This window comes from Neospora caninum, chromosome X (genome assembly GCF_000208865.1).
Source record: "Neospora caninum Liverpool complete genome, chromosome X".
NCBI lineage: Eukaryota > Apicomplexa > Conoidasida > Eucoccidiorida > Sarcocystidae > Neospora > Neospora caninum.
The window spans coordinates 1184720-1203165 of NC_018396.1; the positions used below are offsets into that span (position 1 = coordinate 1184720).

The following is an 18446-nucleotide window of genomic DNA, read 5'->3' on the forward strand; positions in this document are numbered from 1 at the left end:
CACACACATCTACGAATCTACACCCACATCACCCCTCTCGTTACGGCTGCCTTTCTGTATCGACATACATTGTATACATGTAGATATGGGAGCACGTGAGGGCAGCTGCTTGGATCGTATTCAGCATATATCTATATCTATATAGATATGTCGTTTTGTCGGCTGTACATGACGTAGAGATACGTGGACCTGTATATATGCATATGGCAAGCGAGAAAAGGACGGTCAAACGAAGAAAAGAGCGATGCGTTTCCTTTCCCCTCATGCGTTTCGTCGACTGCCTTGCGCGTTCTCGACGATTGGCACCGGAAGCAAAAGGGGAGAATCCAGGGCTCCGAAACCTGCAGCCACGCCGCCTTCTTCGCTCGTTGTGCTCTTCGTTCGGAGCATCCATCCGGCGAAACAATTTTTGTATTCAACATACTCGGACGAGGAAGCGTCTCTCGCAATCTCCGAAGTCGCCTCGGGAACGGCCTCTCGCAGAGACGGACGAGGCGCAGCTGAACGAGGGGTTTGCGAGAAGAGCCAAGACGCGCTCGACTCGCGACCTTCCCGAGTGTTCCTCGCCTGCGCGTCTGACGAGCCTACGCTTGGCGAACCCGTCGCAAGCATAACACCAAATAATCCGAGTTCCTGGACGCCTCTCTGAAAGGTACACGCCAACCGCCCGTCCCCTCTGATTCGGCCGCCTTCGAATTCTGTTTCTGTCTCACTTCTAGCGTGGCGTGTGCCTCTCGGCGCTTCCGCGTCGCCTGTTTCACTCGCGTGCGCGTCGTTGCTGGCTGAATCGGCTGCCCCCACGTTTCCCGCCCGCCGCGTCGCTTCGTGGTCATTGCCTCTCTCGTCTACTTTCTTCTCCTGTCCTCGCTCTGTGCTCGCGACGTCAGAGCGCACGAAGAGCACGGGCACCGACGGAGGCTGCATCTTTCGCATCAAGACAAAATGCCGCAGTTCGTCTTGGAGTCCCCGTCGTAGAAGCCTTTGCATCTCGTCGCCGTGAACATTGTTCCCGCCGCCTTCTCTCTGAGGCTTCAACAGAAACTGCTTCGGGCCATCCTCGCTCAGCGCCTCCGCCACAGCCTCTTGCGCCAAACGCCGGCGACGCTCGAGCGCACAAGAAGGCGAAGAAGAGAGAGAAGAGGAAGAAGACAGAGCAGAGGAAGAAGACAGAGAAGAAGGAGAAGACGAAGATGAAGAAAACGAAGAAGAAGAAGAGGGACCAACACAGGGAGACGGAAGGCCTTCGCAGGGGTCAACCTGGAGCTGGAAAACCCTTTGAATTTCCGTCCTAGTGGCATCATCTGGAATCAGATAGCGGAGAAGCCATATACGGTCTGTCGCGTTCCCTTCTCGCCCGCAGGATCCGTCCTCTGCTCCAGCCTGCACTTGTCCTCCCGTGTGCGAGTCCGCGCTGCGGGGAAGAAGAGAAGAAGGAACGAAGTGGAGAGGCGCGCGCATGTCGCTGAAGCTCTGCTGGATTTTTTTTGCCCCCGCGAGCTGAGCCAACACCGTCGGAACTTTCACTGCGTCCGAGGTCTCAAGAAACTCTCGCAATCTCCAGACCTCGTCGTCGTAGTGGCTAGGGCTGTACATGCTGCGATAGTAAACGACAGATATCTCTGCATAGATTCGCCGCTGGACAAGCCGGAAAGGCATGCAAACGCCACCGCCTATCGCCTCCTTTCCCTTAACTTTCAGACACGACTGCGCGTGCGTTTCGCCCACCCGATCTCCGACCTTCATCCTGGCTGCAGGGGTGCACTGGTCTTCGTCGCTGCGTGCCTCGCCTGTCTCTTCTTCCTGTGTCTCTGCATCGCCTCCGTGTGCTCCTTGCCTTGCTCGACTCCCACAACGTCGCGTCTTTGGCCGTCGAGACGTGGCGGCGTCCTGACCCTTCCGGCCCCTGCCTAGCCGCTTCGCCGTCGTCTTCATGAGAAACAATCGGCCTGGTGGCGCATCTGTCCCGTCTCCGAAAAAGACCATTTCTCCAAACTCAGTCGTCTCCGCAACTGGCGGTCCGTCCGTGGTCCGCCCCGCTCGCGTCGGCGTGTCTCCTTCGCTCTGCTCGCCGGCTGTCCCTTTGCTTGCCAGGATCGCTAACGCTCCGTTTCGCCCGAATCCCAAAAGGTCGGAGAGGGTCACGTGGAGCATGTAGACGCCGAACTTCTCCACCAGCTCTGCCTGCAGCAGGCGCTGGTCGACCTTGTTCTGCTCGTCGTCCAGCGTCACGCATAAGAGGAAAACGGGGTGCGAGGAAAACGAAGCGCCAGCACCGGACGCCGAAGCTGAAGGCGCGGAAGATTCCGATGAAGCGGACGAGGGCGCGGTCTCTGCCGCGCTTCCTCCACTCGTGGATCGCACCGCTTCCACGCCCTCGCGCACCCGGCGAAGATAGGCGTGATGCGCCTCCGCGAGGCCCGCAGCCATTTGTTCTAGAGGGCGGTTCTCCCGACAAAGCTCCGTGGCAATGCCTCGCCGGCGCGTCGCGACCTCAACGAGAGGATCCGCCAGGCTCGGCGAGGCCGCGGCTCGCCAGGCCGCAGGCAGCGATGGACACGCAGTCGAATCTGTCGACGAGGGAGGGGTGCCATCCATGCTCCAGAGAGGAGACAAACAGGAAGAGGAAAAGGAAGCGGGCGAAGAAGGAAAGAGCGACGTAGCAGCGAGAACCAAGACCCGGTGGAGAGATGAGACTTTCCCTGCGAGACCAGCGAATGAGGCCGCAATCGTGTTAACCTCCACTTGCTTGATCGACAGCTGCTTCATCGACTCGCCAACCTCTCCCTGCTCGAAGCGCGTTGCCAAACGGTCTATCGACAACGCTCCTCGCTCGTTCCACGCGCCCGCCGTTCTTTTGTCGCCTTCCGCGTCCCTTTCTACCTCTCCTGCTCGGTTCCCTTCTTCTGCTGCGCCGTCTCCGTTTCCTTCGAAAGTTTTTTCTTTGAACTGTAAAGGACAGTCAACCATATAGTCACTGCGCAGGATGTGCAGGCGAATGTCTTTGCAGATGTCTCGCTTTGGAGGGCCCTGCTCCCTCATTTCCCCCATCTCGCCTTCTCCCTCTCCATTGGTTTCTCGGCCGCTGGCCTCCACGCCTTTGTGGCATCGGCAGCTCTCTTTATAGCCCGGCGACGAAGGCTCTCGACACATCCACCTCGATTCTGGCCTCGCTCTCTCCGCTTCGTCTGCAGCCTGCACGCGCTGCAGGCTCGAACACCCCTGCGGCTGTACGTACACCCGATATGCAATGCAGCATAAGTTGCGAGTGAAGTCGTCCACTTTAACCGTCTCGGCGAGTAGAAACAGCAGGAGTCTCGGACTGCACGTGAGGCGGTCGACCAGTCGGTTAACCGGCTTGGTCAAACCGCACACTTGCTGGAAGAGGTGGAGAGGAAAAGGCGTAGGAAGCAGCGTGAAGGGCGCGGCACGCGGAAGAAAAGGAAGTGCCAGGGAACCCACTTCGCCCGACGAGGAAGAAACAAGCGGAGAGGGACAAGACGGCACGAAGGGTGTGGAGAGGAAAGGAGAACACGACGAAGGCCAGGACGCAGAGGCGGGAGAAGAACACGCGTGAGAACACATGAGGAGGCCATTGCCATACGCCCAACCCAGGGCCAGGTCGAGAAGACATGAAAGTCGGCGTGTCGTGGGGCGTTGTAAAGCACACGAAATTATAGATTGCCGCCGCAGATCTACACCTGCGTGCACATTGCCTGCTTTCTCTTCTTCCCTCTCTTCTTCCGTCTGGCCTTCCTTCTCGTCTTCTTCCTCAGTCTGGTGCTGTCGCTTTGAGGCATCCCCAGCAGGCGAGGCTTGGCCTCCATGTTTCAACTTCCCCGTCCTCGCTGAGGCTTCGTCGTAGACCTCTGAGAAACTGCGAAGAACGCTGGCTGCAAATATCACATCCTCACCGACTTCTTGCTCGGCCGGAGACCTTCCCTTTCCGCGGGTGTCTCTCTGCTTGCTGGCCTTGCCGCTGTCTCCCAGCGCTTCTTGCTTGCATGCACCCTCTGCTTTTATCTCTCCCGAAGCGACAGGTCGCCGTCCGGCTCCTGTCTCCTTTTGCTGGCCGCTGTGTGTCCCTGTGTAAGCTCTGTTTGGGGAGGAAGCGCGTTTGTTCTTCTTATCCCGCGTTCCTTCGACGAACTCGCCCTCTCCCTCGCAAGTGTCTCCTGAAGGAGAGAGACGCTGTCGTCTCCTTGACGCCCTGTGGGCCTCCATTCTCTGGCGAAACGGAAACAAAAGGAGACAAAGAGGCTCGAAAGAAGATAGGCTGGGGGCGGAACGCGAGCAGCCGCGGCCAGTTGCAGCATTGGAGGCAGAGGGACAGACAGGGGAGAGCACCCGGGGAAGACAAGGAACAACCGAGGCAGGAGAGAGGCGGAGTGAAGGGAGGAGAAGAGACATAGAAACCCGAGAAGAGATGGAGTGAAAAACACCCGAACGGAAAGCCCGGTGTGGCCAGAGAGACAGCAATGGCTAGATGGTCGGGTGTGCTGTAAAGAAACGGGACGGGAAGGAGACGGACGAGAGCGCCGGCATCCTTGAGTGTATAGGTATTCCTTGAATAGCTTTCGTGTGAGAATTCTAAAGAAGACAAAAAGATGACAGAAACACACTCCTACGAAACTGCATATACATGTATATATGTCGATTGACTACCTCAGTGTGGCCAGCGAGCGTCGTCTCCGCTGGTCTCTTTTGGCACAGCGGCAGACGATCCTGGAACCACAGACCGAGAAAGAAGGACGACAAAGACGAGAGAGAAGACTGCCGAAAAAGCCTCGTATTTTGAGACGAGAGCAGAGAGCTCCCATGTGTGCATGCAGAAAATCCGGCTGTTTTTGCCACTGTGCATGCAACCTCAGAAGGCCGTCCGATAGGTTTTGTGCGCTTCTTTTTGTCTCTGTCCTTTTGCTCACTCTGTCTAACACGGTTCGTCCCGGTCTTTCTTGTCACACTCGCTAACCTCTTTCGTTCCCCGTTCTCCTGGCTGTCTCTCTCCCGCGCCCGCCAGGCTGCCCAGGGAAGCATGCATCTCTTTTTGTCTCTGTCGAGATTCCTCGATGCGACGACGCTGCCTCGCTCGCCATTCCTGCTCCTCTGTGTCTCACACGTTCTCTTCTCGCGTTTTCCTCTCTCCGCCTCTCTATCTGTCTTCTCGCTTCTCGCGCGCAGTTCCTTTTCTCTCGCGCTTGTTCTCTCCCCTTCCCCTCTGTCGCTTTCCCTAGCGCCCGCTGCTCGCAACTTCCGCCTCACTGGCCTTGCTTCTTCAGGCTCTCGTTTCCTTCAGGTCTCGCCTACTTTCTTCTTTCTCTCCGTGTTTGTGCCTCTTTTCTTCTCGCTTTTCCTAGAGCGGCTCATTTCTCTCCAAGCGTCTCCGTGGAGCCGGGAAACGGTGAAAATCGTCGTGTGCATGCAGACACCGACGCTATTGTCTGTGTGGACAAACTCGGAGAGTCCCAGTTCTCGGTGGTCGCTTCGAACACAACAGGACAAATTCTTTTTTGGGGGAAGACGCGTGTCATGCGTTGATGCGACTGGCGAATCTCGTGCTTTAGCGCGTGAGCAGACAGCTACGGGGCCCGGTCCAAAACTTGCTATTCTGTGCTTCACCCCAGAGACAGAAAGAGACAGAGAAGCCAGCGAGAGTCTCCGAGTGTCTGAGACCTCGGGGAGCTGTTGAGGAAGGGATAGAATTCCAAAAAAATTGGTTCTTGATTTCTTTGTGGTCTCGAAAAAGAGTCCTTTCGCGTCCAGCGTCTGTTTTTCTTCGCCCTTTCTCAGATGATCAGACATGGCGGCGGTTCCGCCTCCTTCGCTTGTTTCTTCTTTCTTTCTTCCCTTCCTGTTTTCCCCCCTCTGTTTCTCCTTCTTTCCTCCCTGATTCGCCGTCTTCCAGGCGTTTTTACGCTTCCGAAATCTGGCACCGATCCTCAACACGTCTGTTTGTGTATCCCTCTGCGCGTTGGAAGAACCCTGTGTCTACGCCTTCGTTTCTGGCTCTTCGCGCTTTTTCTCTCGCTCCGGGGCCTCTTTAGCCGTTCCCGAAAGCCCCTTTTTCCAAGGCGAACAAGAGGCGCGCGCTTCTTACTGCTGCTGCTTGTCCCCGAACTCCACTCTCTTTTTCCAGTCTCGTCTTCTCTCCACAGGTTTCGTTCAGTCCCCCACTTGTCTTGCGCCGCCGGCTTGCCGATGGACCATGCAAGCTCCGGCGCCTCGTCCTCTCCCTCGTTCTTAACTGGAGCATCTCTCTGGTCAGGTCGCAGACACTGGGAGTCTCTCTCTCCGCCTCGCGTTGTACGTCGCTCTTTCTCTTCGTCGCCTTCTCCTGGCTCGTCAAACCCTTCCTGTTTTGCTTTCGGTCCTCCGTTTCCTTCGCGCCCGTGCGCGTCTGCCGCCTCTGCCTTCTTTCCGTTTCCCGTCTCCTTTTGTTCAGTCCCTCACCTGCATGTTTCTCCCTTCCGCTCGTTGTGTCCGTGGCCCACGGCTTCCCCTTCCGCGCTCTCTGATTTCTGGGCTCCTCTGCTGTCTCCTTCCTCGTGGTCGTCTCTCTTCGCTTCTTCGTCGTCTTCTCTCTCGCCATCTGGCGAGAGTCTCTCGCGTCGCCTCGGTCTCTCTCGGCGGGCGAGTGCGGATTTGTGGCTGCGCTTGTCGCACTTTTCTCTTTCGATTTCTGGGCAGTCTCTGATCGAAGACGCGAATCTGCTTCTAAGAGGCGGCGAGCGCATTGCGCTCGTGGGGCCCAATGGTGCAGGCAAGACGAGTCTCCTGCGCATCATCAAGGCGGCAGCAGACCAGCAGCGAAGCGGCGCGCCACCTGTCTCTCCAGGGCGTCTCCTCCACACGGTCCGACCCCTCGACCTCTCCGTTGCCGCAGGCGACACTTCGACGGGCTGCGCGAGCGCGACCGAACTGCGCACGGCTCGCCAGCGCTATCTGGGTGGTTTCGCCCCTACAGGGCAGCCTTGGAGCCGTGAAAACGAGGACGGACTCGAGGGGGGAGAAGGCGAGGGAAAAGAGATACAGGTGGGCGGTGAAATCGCCTTTTCGCATCCGGATTTGCGCGTCGGCCTGTTGAAGCAAGAAGGCCTAGAAGCTCTGACCGGCGCCGAAAGAGAGAGGACAGTGGAAGAAGAAGTGGAACGGGAGGCTCGCCGTCGAAGAAAAGAAATTGAAGCAGCGATCGAGACTGTCAGTGAGAAGATTGAGCGCCTCTCGCGTGGTGAGACGGTCGACGAAGGCGGGAGTTGGGACTCCAGTGAACCCCGAGATCCGCACGAGCCGGAAGCGATCCCAGGAACCCCCGGTCCGAGTCTCCAGAACCACGCAGACTGGAAGAGGAGAAAGTCGCATCGGCGGAAGCAGCAGGCGTGGGAGCCGCGACGTAGCTCGCGCGATGACGCGACAGGCCCTGACTCCTCTGACTCCTCGTTGCCGGCGGCGAGCGAGGGGACTGCGTCGTCGGCACGTCTCGCGTCTCTCCTCGACCTGCTGGCCTCTCTTCAAGAAGAAGAGCTGTCTTTGCACCCTTCGAAACACGACCTTTTCCTCCGTCAAGTTTTAAGCGAGACCGGCTTCGCGACGTCCGGGGAGCGGTCGCAGCCCCTGGGGGCGCTGAGTGGAGGGGGTCGCATGCGCGTGCAGCTTGCAAAGGTCTTGGCTAGCCAGCCCGACATTCTTCTTCTGGACGAGCCGAGCAATCATTGTGACTGGGCAGCCACGGACTACATTGCGCGTCTTCTCGCGCGTCTCCCCCATCCGCAGCTTCTTGTCTCGCACGACCCGCGTCTTCTTCTCTCTTCGCACGCTTCGGTTTCCCGGCGAGGCCTCAGCAACCGCGGGGAGGCCCGCGACTTGTGCTCACACGTCGTCGAGCTCGTCAGCGGGCGTTTGAGCGAGAAGGTTCCTGGCGATTTTGCGGTGTTTGAGCGCAAGCGGGACGCGTGGATGCGGCAGTGGATGGACCGAAAGGAAAAGCTCCAGGCCGAGCTGGAGTTCCACAGGCGACGCATGCACAAGTGGAGACTGATGGAGCAGACGGAAGGGAACAAACTCGCCCGGAAACGCGGAGGCGAAGGCCTCAAGCTGCGGACCGGCGAGGAAGAAGAAAAGATCCAGGACTTGGAGAGACAGCTAAAGGACGAGGCGCAGCGCGAACCGCCATGGGAAACGTGGAAGAAACAGCGAGGCCAGGGCTTGCGAATTCCATTCGCCGAGGACGAAGAAGAAGGCGAAATTCTCCTCCGGATCTCCAGAGCCAGCGTCGGCTACTGGGCAGAGGAAGACGACACGCGCGAGCGAGAAACGGCGGGCGCTCCAGGCCAAAAGCCGGCGGACGACGCAGCCAGCGAAGAGGGCGAGGAAGGCTCAGGCGAATATGAAAACGTGGGCAGTATGGCCGAATGCGACGACACGAGAGAAGGAGGCGCCCTCGAGCCTCGGCGAGCGGACGAGAGCGACAGGGAGACACGTGGAGATGCACCAGGCGTTTCGGGGCGGGCGTTCGCAGGGCGGAGGGCGTCGCATGCGGCCCAGCCCGAGGAAGGCTCTGCGGAAGTCGCCGGAGTGCGGCGAGGACGGAGCGAGTCGCAGGAGCGCCACGCCGTCCTCGAAGGCGTTGATCTCACCCTTCGGTCCGGCTCGCGCGTCGCCATTGTCGGCCCGAACGGATCAGGCAAGTCCACGCTTCTCAAACTGCTCGCAGGCCGCTTCCGCGTGGCCAATGCGGAGCTCGGAGGGGACGGCGAGGCGGGGAGGGCGGAGCGCGAAGGCGGCGAACGGGCGTGTGGAGACTCAGGGCGCCGGAAAGACGGGGGGAAAGCCCTTGGGGGGGCGTGGGGTCGGTTGCGCGCCCGGCCGCAGCAAGAGACGGTGGTTCTGCTGTCTGGCGAGCGGCATGTTCCAAAGCAAGTCGAAAACTCCATTTGTCTTCTTGAGCAACACCGCGCGGACATCCTGCCGCTTCACCTGACGCTCCTCGAGGCTCTGCGCTTTCTGAGGCGGCGGTACGCGCCCGACGGCGGGGGGACCGAAACGCTGGACGCGACGCAGCGGCCGACACGGCGGCCGCAGCCATGTGAGGACGAGAACGCGCTTCGCGCGATCTTGGGGCGCCTCGGATTCAAGGGGAAGGAAGTCCACAAGCGAGTGTCTGTTCTCAGTGGGGGCGAGAAAGCTCGCGTGGCTCTTGCAGGGCTGATGCTGGCCGATGCGCCCTGTCGCATTCTTCTCCTCGACGAGCCGACCAACCACTTGGATGCCTTTTCGGCTGCGTCGCTTCAGAAGCTCCTCGAATCCTTTTCGGGGGCGCTTGTCGTCGCGACTCACGATGCAGCGTTCGCTGCGAAGGTCGCCAACGAAGTTTTCCTCGTCGACCGAGCTGTGCAGGGTGCGGCCTCCGCAGAGGCGGGCGCCCACGGCTCTCTCCGCCCGCTGGCCAGCGCTCTACAGTGGGAGGAGAAAAGGGAGACACGTGAGGGAAGCGATGGAGACAGCGAGGGATGCGACGGAGACAGCGAGGGGGGGAACCTTTCTGCGGCCCCGCCCGGCGAGGCAAGCGCCGTTCAGGGGCGAGGTCCACTTGGGGCAGAAGACGGGACGGACGGAGGCCGAGGCGAAGCAGAGGGAGGAGAGGGAGGAGAGGGAGGAGAGGGAGGAGAGGGAGAAGGCGAGAACGGAGGCGACACTCAAGGTGTGGAAACCGAGGCGGCAAAGAGACACTCGGGTGTCGCGGCGACTGAGAGCGAGGATCGCGGGAAGCAGGCGTCGATCCAGAGATCCATGGACTCGTGGACAGTCGGATGGGTACGGGAAATGCGCCAGCAAGGATGGAGCCCGATGGCTTCCCTCCTGTCTGCGCCCACGTTTCATTCGCGGCCAGGCGGGAAAAGAAAAATGTCTGAGAAGAAAAGAAAAACGTTCGGCGGAAAGGGCGCTTCCGGAAGAGTCAAAGGCGTGAAGAATTTGAAGAGGTGGACCGAGTAGCTGGGGCTTTGCGTGTATTCGTTTGAGAGGAGTTGTTTTGGGGCATGTTTAGGGCCGGACGTTCAGGTCACCACATCTCCTGTTTCGCGTGGCAAGCCCGGTGCCTTTTTTCAGTCGACGGCGTGCGTATTTCGACGCGCTTTTTCGCCGAGGAAACCATGCAAAAATTTCTTAATGCAGGGGACGAACAGACTCGCCTACACAGCCTCGACGCATCGGGTAGCCGGCTTGTCGCACGTGGCGTAGCACCTGTGTGCGTTCGTGGGTACCTGATTTCTTGAGTTGTCTCCACTGTCACTTGTCTTTTCTTTGTCTGTCTGCCACCGCTCTACCGGTCTTTTATCTAGGGGAAGGGCCATGTGTCTAGCGACCTCTGAGTCCGTGCATGCAATCGTCGGCCTCATTTCCTGTTTCTTGTCGAACCGTGCCCACTTCGCCACTGCTTCCGCGTTCCTGCTGCCTATGTAGACGACTGTGCCTCGCTAGAGGGCTGTGTGAGCCGTCAGATTTCACCTCACTTTCATCGATGGAGGGAGGAACCACCGAGAGCCAGACAGAGGGAGTGCGTAGAAAGGGAACGAGAAGCAGAGACATAAGGTGGAAAAGCTTCAGCTGCTGGAACAGGAGTGTAGTGACAGCGAAAGGGAGCTCAAGCGAGAACATGAATGAAGAAGAGAAGACGCCTACACAGCACAGAAAAGAGGGAGCAAGAGGCGTGACGAGCAACACACAGACATCACAAAGTGCTGCCTGGCGCAGCTGCAGTCTCATGCTTGGCTTCTCCAATATCTTTGTCCGGATGACAGAACTGGGACACAAATCCTACAGGTGCTTGCATGCGTGATATGCAGAAGTTTCCTCAGCTCCTCTCTCGGCTTTCTTCAGCAGTTGTCATGTTTCCTGAAAAATGTTTCTCCGAGTGTCACCCCAGAGGGCCCGCAGAGGGTGAGGCTGCCCTACTTCTACAAACTGGCCGATTCCCGTCACACGCGGGAGCGAACAGTCGCGGGAACGACTTTAGGTCCGTTGGTACAACGCAGCAGACCTCCCGCGACTTAACTGAGTGAAGTACTACAAGGCAGGACATTAAGGTTATTCCGCATGGGTTATGAAAAGAGGTTATGAAATAAGTGGGATATATGCATTGCGGATGGCACTCATCTTCACATTCAAAGACAACTCTTCCTTCAGCAACACAGCTTGCTCGAACGCGCCCTTCTTGAGTCGCTTTCCGCTCCTCTCTTTGTGTGTTTGTTCCTTTCGCTTCCCCTCATTTTCCCACTGTTCCTATCAACATCGGCAGCCGCTCTGGTGCGCTTCTCTCTGCTGCCGTTCGTTGCCACACATCTATGAGCTATCAGTCCCTCAGCACTGGTTCGCGTAAGCAGCGTTCGAGTGTGGTGCCGCATCTCTCTCCACATCTCCTCTTTGCTGTGTTTCGCCTCTCTTGCCTGCTGAAATGAGGTGTTTGTTCGCCATCTCGAGTCCCTGGATTTCCGCTCGTGGACAAGACAGGCTCGACCTCCTGGCAACGGCATCTGCTTGGCGCCGGAGAGCCGCACAGGCCCGCCACTGTACATACACCCGAGGCTTCCCCTGTTGTGGAAAAGGGCCTGTTTCGGTCTGGACCGCTTAGGGCGGAAAAGGAGGCGCGAATGAAAAGTTTCTGGGGCAGCCTCTTTGTTTTTCGCGAAACCCAAAGGACGAGCCCTACACAAAAACGGACCCGCCCGCCGAGCAACGATTCCGTTCACAGCTGCATGCAGTCTCTCCTGCCTGCACGAAACCGCGCCGTGAACGGCTCGCGGATTTTTCGGGTGGATCTGGACAACAGAAAAGAAATGAGAAGACGTGTTTTCGAGCGAAGGGGACGCTGGCGATGAATTGCGTGCCCGCTTCGGTGAGGAGCATCGCCAGAAGAAACACTTCCGCCATCGCCCTCCTGTGCCGCTTTTTGACCGGCTTCAGTTGCTGTCGCTGTTCGTTTTCCCCGCTCTTTCGGTCTTTGCCTCTGTCGATCCAAGCGCGCTTCTTTCCCGGTCGTTTGTTGCAGTCAAAGTTGGCTGGTTCTCGTTGTTTCCTCGAGGAATTTCACTCTTTACTCTCCGTCTCCCGTGCTCGTCTTCGCCTCCGCATGCCTCGTCCCCGCCGAGCGCACTCCCCGTTGCTGCTCACCTTCGCTTCGTGTCCCCGTGTTTTTTCTTTCCTTTGTCTCTTTTCTCAGGACCGCAGTCATCCCGTTTGCACAGGCCGGGGTCTCCGTTCCGGTCGAAACGCTCTGAAGTTGAGTGTGTTCTGTCCCTGGTTTCTGACAGCCGGCGGTCGCAGTTCTTCCCGCGGCACTCTCTGCCTTCCCGTAGGCGAAACAAAGATCCTCTCCTGCCGCAGTCACGACTGTTGCTTCCGGAACGCGTGACGTCTTGCGCTGCCTCTTCGCCTCGTCTTGCGTTCCACTTTTCTGCTTCGACCCCTCACTCCCAGCGTGGGGAAGACGGAGAGCTGCGGGGCGAGAACCGACGACAGGGGAAGGAATGTCCGTGCAGCGCCCAGAGGGTGGCAACGCCCGCCCCGGGCAGTCGCCAGCGACGTCTCCCGGGATCCCTGTGGCAAACCCCTCAAACTCGCTACGTTTCCAAGGCCCGGAGAAGGGAGACGCGGAAGGCGCTCAGAAACTCCATCCTCCTTTTGCCGCCAGCCTTTCGTTCCTTTCTGGGGGCGCTCCAGGCGCTGGGATCCCCCAGGGCGTCCCTCCGACTCTGGGTGTCCCCGCGGTCGGCGGGGTGCTGGCTGCCGTTGGAGCCCAGGCAACGGCTGCCGGGGCAGCGCCTGCTGGAGGTGGAAGGCCAGGAGACTCCAGGCGGTCCAGCACGCCCGATGGAGTCGGCTTTCTTCCCTCCATGCAGATCTCGAGCGCGGCCTCTCCTCTGTTTGCTGCTCCCTCTGGGCTCGTTTCCGCGAACGCACCTAGCCAGTTCCGAACTCCTGCCGTCGGAAGGCTTCCGGGCATCTCCACTGTCTTGCCTGGTGTCGTTCCCCACGTGGTGTCGACTCCAGCAGTGAGGCCCTCGGAGGGAACTGTGCGGGTTGTCGTGCCGCCGGCCGTGGTTGGGGGAGTGGCGGGGACAGTCCCCCTCGGCTTCAGCGCTCCCAGCTCCGCAAGGCCGCTCTTTGACGCCGTACTTCCGGCGTTCAATCCGGCGGCAGCTGAGTTGCTCGGCAATGCCCATGGCCGCGTCATTGCTTCTACCCTGTTGAACCAAACCCGCGGAGACGCACATCTCCTCGCCATACGAAAAGCGCCGACCTCCACGGCGTCTCCATCTCCCGCCTCGGCTCCACCCGCGGGAACAGGTGTCGCCGTCGCCCCGTTTCGCCCGCAGCCCCTGCCAGCCAAGGGACCAGGAACCGTCGGCGCCGCGTTCAATGCTCCGGCCCCCGCAGGATCTTCGACGCCTACCGGACTGCCTTCGCCGAAGAGCGTGCAAGATCTCGGCTCAGCTCGCGTGCAGAGTGGGCGTCACCGCGTGGAGACACCGACTGCGCTGTCGGAGTCCGCTGTCGGCGCCATCCAGGCCCCGACCCTCCCGGGGGCTCCACGGCCCCACCTGGCCTCGACGTTTACCGCTGCAGACCGGGAGAAACCAGCCAATGGGGGGAGTGGTCAGCTCTCTGTTCGTGCGAACCCGGTGACGGAGACACAGGAGACCCCTGGGATTTCGTCGGCACCCCTCTCCGGACGAGGAGCGAGTGGAACTGAGGCTGGCGCAAAACCCACTTCTCGCTGGTTTCCTCAGGCACTCTCTCCGGCCGGTGTCCGGCCTCCCCCATTCCTTTCCGGCGCCAAGAGCCCTCCTTCCTCTGTCCCTTCTTCTGTCCCTTCTTCTGTCCCTTCCTCTGTCCCTTCTTCTGTCCCTTCCTCTGTCCCTTCTTCTGTCCCTTCCTCTGTCCCTTCTTCTGTCCCTTCCTCTGTCCCTTCTTCTGTCCCTTCTTCTGTCCCTTCTTCTGTCCCTTCTTCTGTCCCTTCTTCTGTCCCTTCCTCTGTCCCTTCTTCTGTCCCTTCCTCTGTCCCTTCTTCTGTCTCTTCCCCTGTCCCTTCTTCTGTCTCTTCTTCAGCATCTGCTGCTTCTGTGACGGCGGACAGGCCGGCGACTCTCGCTTTAGGTCGCAGTTCAGCCACTCCTGCTGCCGAGCCTCCGTCGCTGCCAGCTTGCGGGTCTGCGGGGGCTTCGGCTCCTCTGGCGCCTCCACAGCAGCCCGTGGAGTCTGAAGCACGAGTGCGTCAACGTCTTCCGCTTTCGAGCGACTCCTCCCCAATCTCCACTTTGTCTTCGTCTTCGTCTTCTTCGTCTCTGCCTTCCTTATCACTTTCTGTGTCTGCCTCGCAGCCTGTTTTATCTTCTGCATCGTCTCCGGTCCCGTCGGTTTCTTCGGCGTCTCCGGGTCTTCCGGCCATGAGCGCCCGAAGCCGGGCGTGGTTGGCGCACGACAGAGCCCACGGGACGCTGTGGGGTCGGTCGCGGGAGGAGTACGCGGCCTTGGAGCGGTCTCTGCCGCCTGGGATCTCCGTCTATGAGGCGACGGCGGAACCGCGTCGCATTGCAGATGCGCGTCTGAGTCGGCAAACGAGCCTGGGAGAGAGCGAACTGCGGTGCGACCTGAGCTGCCCAATCTGCATGGGGATTTTCCAGAACGTCGTCGTGGTCAAGGACTGTCTCCATCGATTCTGCGCCGACTGCATCGAGAAGTGCGTGCGCACGGGCCTCCGCGAGTGTCCCCAGTGTCGCATCCACGTGGCGAGTCGCCGGGCCCTTCGCCCCGACCCCACATTCGAGCGGATTCTCAACAAGCTGTTTCCCGATGTCCGCGCCTTTGAGGCGAAGAACACGGAACTCATCACGCTGTCGAATCTGCGCATGCGCACGCCCAGTGCGCGCTTCCTGGCATCCCCCGGCGGGAAGCACGGTGGAGGGGCGGAGGACCACGAGGGCGAGGAAGATGAGAGCCGCGGTGGGGGGCGAGGGGAGGGCGCGCGCGGCAGAGAGGAGGAGGACGACGAAGAGGACGAAGACGAAGACGACGACAACGGAGATGAGCGAGGCGAGCGATTCGAGGCGAGCAGAGAAAACAGCGACGAGAGCGACTCCCTCTTCACAACCAGTCGCAACCGGAGACGCCACCGGCAGAACCAGCAGGATAGACAGCGGTCGGGAAGGCGGCAAAGGCCGTGCTCGAGAACGTCGCTGCGGTCGTCGCTCTACTCCCTGCTCTCGTCCACCTCCCTTCCGTCTGCCAAGTCCAACACGGGCTCCGTCCTTTCCTCTCTTGTTCGACTCCGCTCGAAGCCACTGCCGCCGTTTGTGGGGTCCGACGGCTGTCTCGTGACTGCCCAGGGCCAGCGCCTGACCACTCAGTCTTCCTCCCTTTCTTCGCTTTCTTCTCGCTCCGCCGAATGGCTCGCCGGCGCTGCGGGGCGGCCGCTCCCCGGGCCTGGTCTCCGTGGGGAGCTTCTCGCCGCGTGTTTGCGTGGGTGGGGCGACGAAGCAGCGACTGTCTCCTCCAGCCTCGCTGGCGTGGGTGGGGCGAATCTCAGGGCCCTCCTGAGGCTCCAGAGGCAGGCGCTGCGACGCAAGAGACAGGAAATCGACGCGCACCTCGCGCGCGTCCCTACCGACGGCCGGCTGCACTTCGAACTCCTCCCGGACCCCTCTCTGCCGCGCTTGCCGTTTTTGCCACGTCGCCGTCTCTCGACGCAGAAAGCAGGAGACATCACGGTCCTGCAACTCGCCAGATACGTCGCCACACAGCTGGCGGAGTCGACGCTCATGAGTCTGCCGGCGAGCAGTTCGGCTTCGACAGACCGCCGCGTCAATTCCGATAAAAGCGCAGCTTCGGAGACGCCAAGTCTGCCGTCATCTGCTAGCGTTCAGCTTCTTTGTCAGGCCGGCGCCGTTTCGAGCGCGTCAAGTTTGCCTCCCACTCCTGCACAGACGAACGCAGCGGCTCGTTCCGCGACTTCTCTGGTAGCTGCGGCGTCTCCCTTGGGCGGGAACTTGCGAGGCGGCGACTCGGGCCTCGCAGGGGGAGCTGAAGAAAGGGACCTGGGGCGAGGCACGAGCCAGGGGGGACCGGCGGCGAGCCTTTCTGGGTCGGGCGAAGGTCTACAGATTCGTTTTTATTCGAAGGAACACCGAAAACCGTTCAGTCCAAACCTAACTCTCGCCGCCGTCCACCAGTGGTCCAGAGCCCTCAGCATGCAAGTCCTCGTTTTGTATTACACGACCCGGCCGTACGGCGATGCAGGCGGGGGGGTTCTCGGCGGCACTCGGGGGTTCGTCGTGGACCTTTGGGGGCCCGGGAAGAAGGGGACTGTCTCCGGTGCGACTGGCGAGGGCAGTGCAGGCGCAGAAGGGGTCCAAGGCGGCAAGAGGCGCAGAACGAGCAGTGGAGTTGGAGGCAAAGCTGAAGGCGGAGAAGCTGAAGAGAAAAAAAACGCGGCAAAACCAACAGCGGGGGAAGACACGTGAGCGACGACGGGAAGGAAGACGAAAGGCGAAGCGGACGCCGGGGGCCTGAAGAGAAGACCCGAGCGAGGGGGGTGGACCAGGCGAAAGCAGTGGGAGGCGCCGAGGTCCACAAGAAAGCAGAGGAAGAAGCAAAGGCCGTAGGGTCGGAGCACCAAAAGACAGATGGCCAGAGAGGGGAGGAAAAGGGAGAGAACGAACAGACACTCTGTGAGAAGGCTGGAGCCAACAGCCACCTTGGCGTCGGAGGGGAAAGTCGACGCTGAACGCAGATTCTCCCTTAAGCATCGGAAAACCCGAAACACACAATGCGGCGGGGGCTTCTGTCTTTGCGGGGCCCTCTTCGGGTCCTGCCGCCATTTCGAGTTCGTCTACCTTCTCGCCGCCTGCACCGTCAGCCTCTTCGCTCTCAGCGGCAGTGAAGGACGGCGAGTCTTTCTCGTGTGCCCAACAGGCGCCAACGGATGCTACGGTAGTTGTCACTCACTATGCATGCGCCGGCTGACCCACGGGTCGCGCACACAGGCACGGCGTCAGGTGTCTCCGGTGCGTGCCTCGGTTTGTCTTCGGCCCCAACCCTGGACAAGGCGGAACCTGAGCGCCCCTCCTGCAGCAGCGCAAAACGGGGAGATCCCCTAGCGCTGTTTCGATGTCTCTGCTCCCCCGGGGGCCCGCAGTTTGCCGTCTCGCTCGACCCTCCCATCCTGGCGCAATATGGAGAGTCGGCAGGAGGAAGGAAAGAGCGACGGAGAGGCGACGAGCGCGAAGGATAGGCCGAGACGGAAAGATGAAGGCGAGGGAGAAAGAAAGTCGAACAGTTTTAGTGAAACACCAGAGAAACGAATGGGAGGCCACGAGGAGAGAAAGGGGGTTCGACATACGTATGTGTTCTAGGTGAGGCGTGTCTTCGCACCGAGAGGCGATTGGGAGCCAAAACAGGCAGCGAGGGGAGGGGCAAACCTGGTAGGGTGAGCGCGGGAGGCAAGTCTAGAACTAGTGTCACTCCGACACGCAGGAGATACAAAAGGGGAACAACGCAGAGGAAACTGTTTCCCATTCAAGCAAAGCGTTTTCGGCAGAGTCGTTCCTTCTGTTACGTGTCCTGCCCGACGTCTTCGCTGTCCGCTTCTCTCCGTGTCCTCTTTTTTTTCGGTCTCCATGGCTTTGCCTGCGTTCCGCCAACTCTGTGCCCCGGCTGTACTGGGGCTACCCAGATTCTGCCGTGCGTCGCGTACATCCCTTTGAGAAGACTAGCATACGGTTGCCACTCAATTTGTACGCTCTGCACACTCCACAGAAATAAGCCAAGAGTGAACCGGTTTGCAAAGTGATTTCTTTCTTCCACCTCCCAAGGCCCTTTCGTCACGCCTTCCCTTTGTTTCAGAATGAAGAACCGTTTGCGGAGCTTCCGTGTCCTGTTCTCGAAAAAAGGATCGTGCATTGTTATTCGCCTCGGTCTGACTCCGCAAGGAAAAACTCGGGGCAAGTAAGACAGATGGGCACCTTTCGTCGCCAGCCCTCTTGTCGAACGCGTTTTCCCCAGGCGCAGCATCTGTGACGTATATTTTTCGATAGGTGCACAGCTCGTTTCGATGCAGAAACAGTGAGCCTGATGCAGAGCAACGTGAAAAAAATAAAGTTCTTTTGCACTTCCTCCAGCTACTTTAACCGGGTTTGCTCCGATTGTGGTACGAAACAAGCAGAATGCAGGTCGTGCCTCCTGCGCTATAGGGATGCCTTGTGGCGAACGAAATCGAGCAAGTGTCGGAACCGGCATAGGCGCAGAGCACGAACTGGAGAGGCAATGATGAACGTGACCTCTCCAGGACCAGCAAGCCGAAGAAATGCTGTCCCTCGAAACGAAGGGAGTGCGCTCTCCGGTACTCATCTCACATACGCCAACGAGGCACAAGAGACATGTGGCCTTGCACGCTCCTG

The 18446-nt window shown here is 59.7% G+C and overlaps 3 protein-coding genes across 3 annotated transcripts; 2 read left to right on the forward strand and 1 right to left on the reverse strand.

Annotated features, from left to right (window-relative positions):
• Positions 1-261: 261 nt before the first annotated feature.
• On the reverse strand, positions 262-4221 carry NCLIV_046200 (hypothetical protein; the record flags this gene model as incomplete). Its single annotated transcript, XM_003884170.1, has 1 exon — positions 262-4221. The coding sequence occupies one exon, from the start codon at positions 4219-4221 to the stop codon at positions 262-264; it is 3960 nt and encodes a 1319-aa protein (XP_003884219.1).
• Positions 4222-6195: 1974 nt separating this feature from the next.
• Positions 6196-9987, forward strand: NCLIV_046210 (putative ABC transporter; the record flags this gene model as incomplete). The annotated part of the gene is made up of 2 exons (XM_003884171.1): positions 6196-6300; positions 6685-9987. 2 exons carry the CDS (start codon positions 6196-6198, stop codon positions 9985-9987), a joined length of 3408 nt encoding a protein of 1135 aa, XP_003884220.1.
• Positions 9988-12518: 2531 nt separating this feature from the next.
• Positions 12519-16511, forward strand: NCLIV_046220 (hypothetical protein; the record flags this gene model as incomplete). The annotated part of the gene is made up of 1 exon (XM_003884172.1): positions 12519-16511. The coding sequence occupies one exon, from the start codon at positions 12519-12521 to the stop codon at positions 16509-16511; it is 3993 nt and encodes a 1330-aa protein (XP_003884221.1).
• Between the last annotated feature and the right edge of the window lie 1935 nt (positions 16512-18446).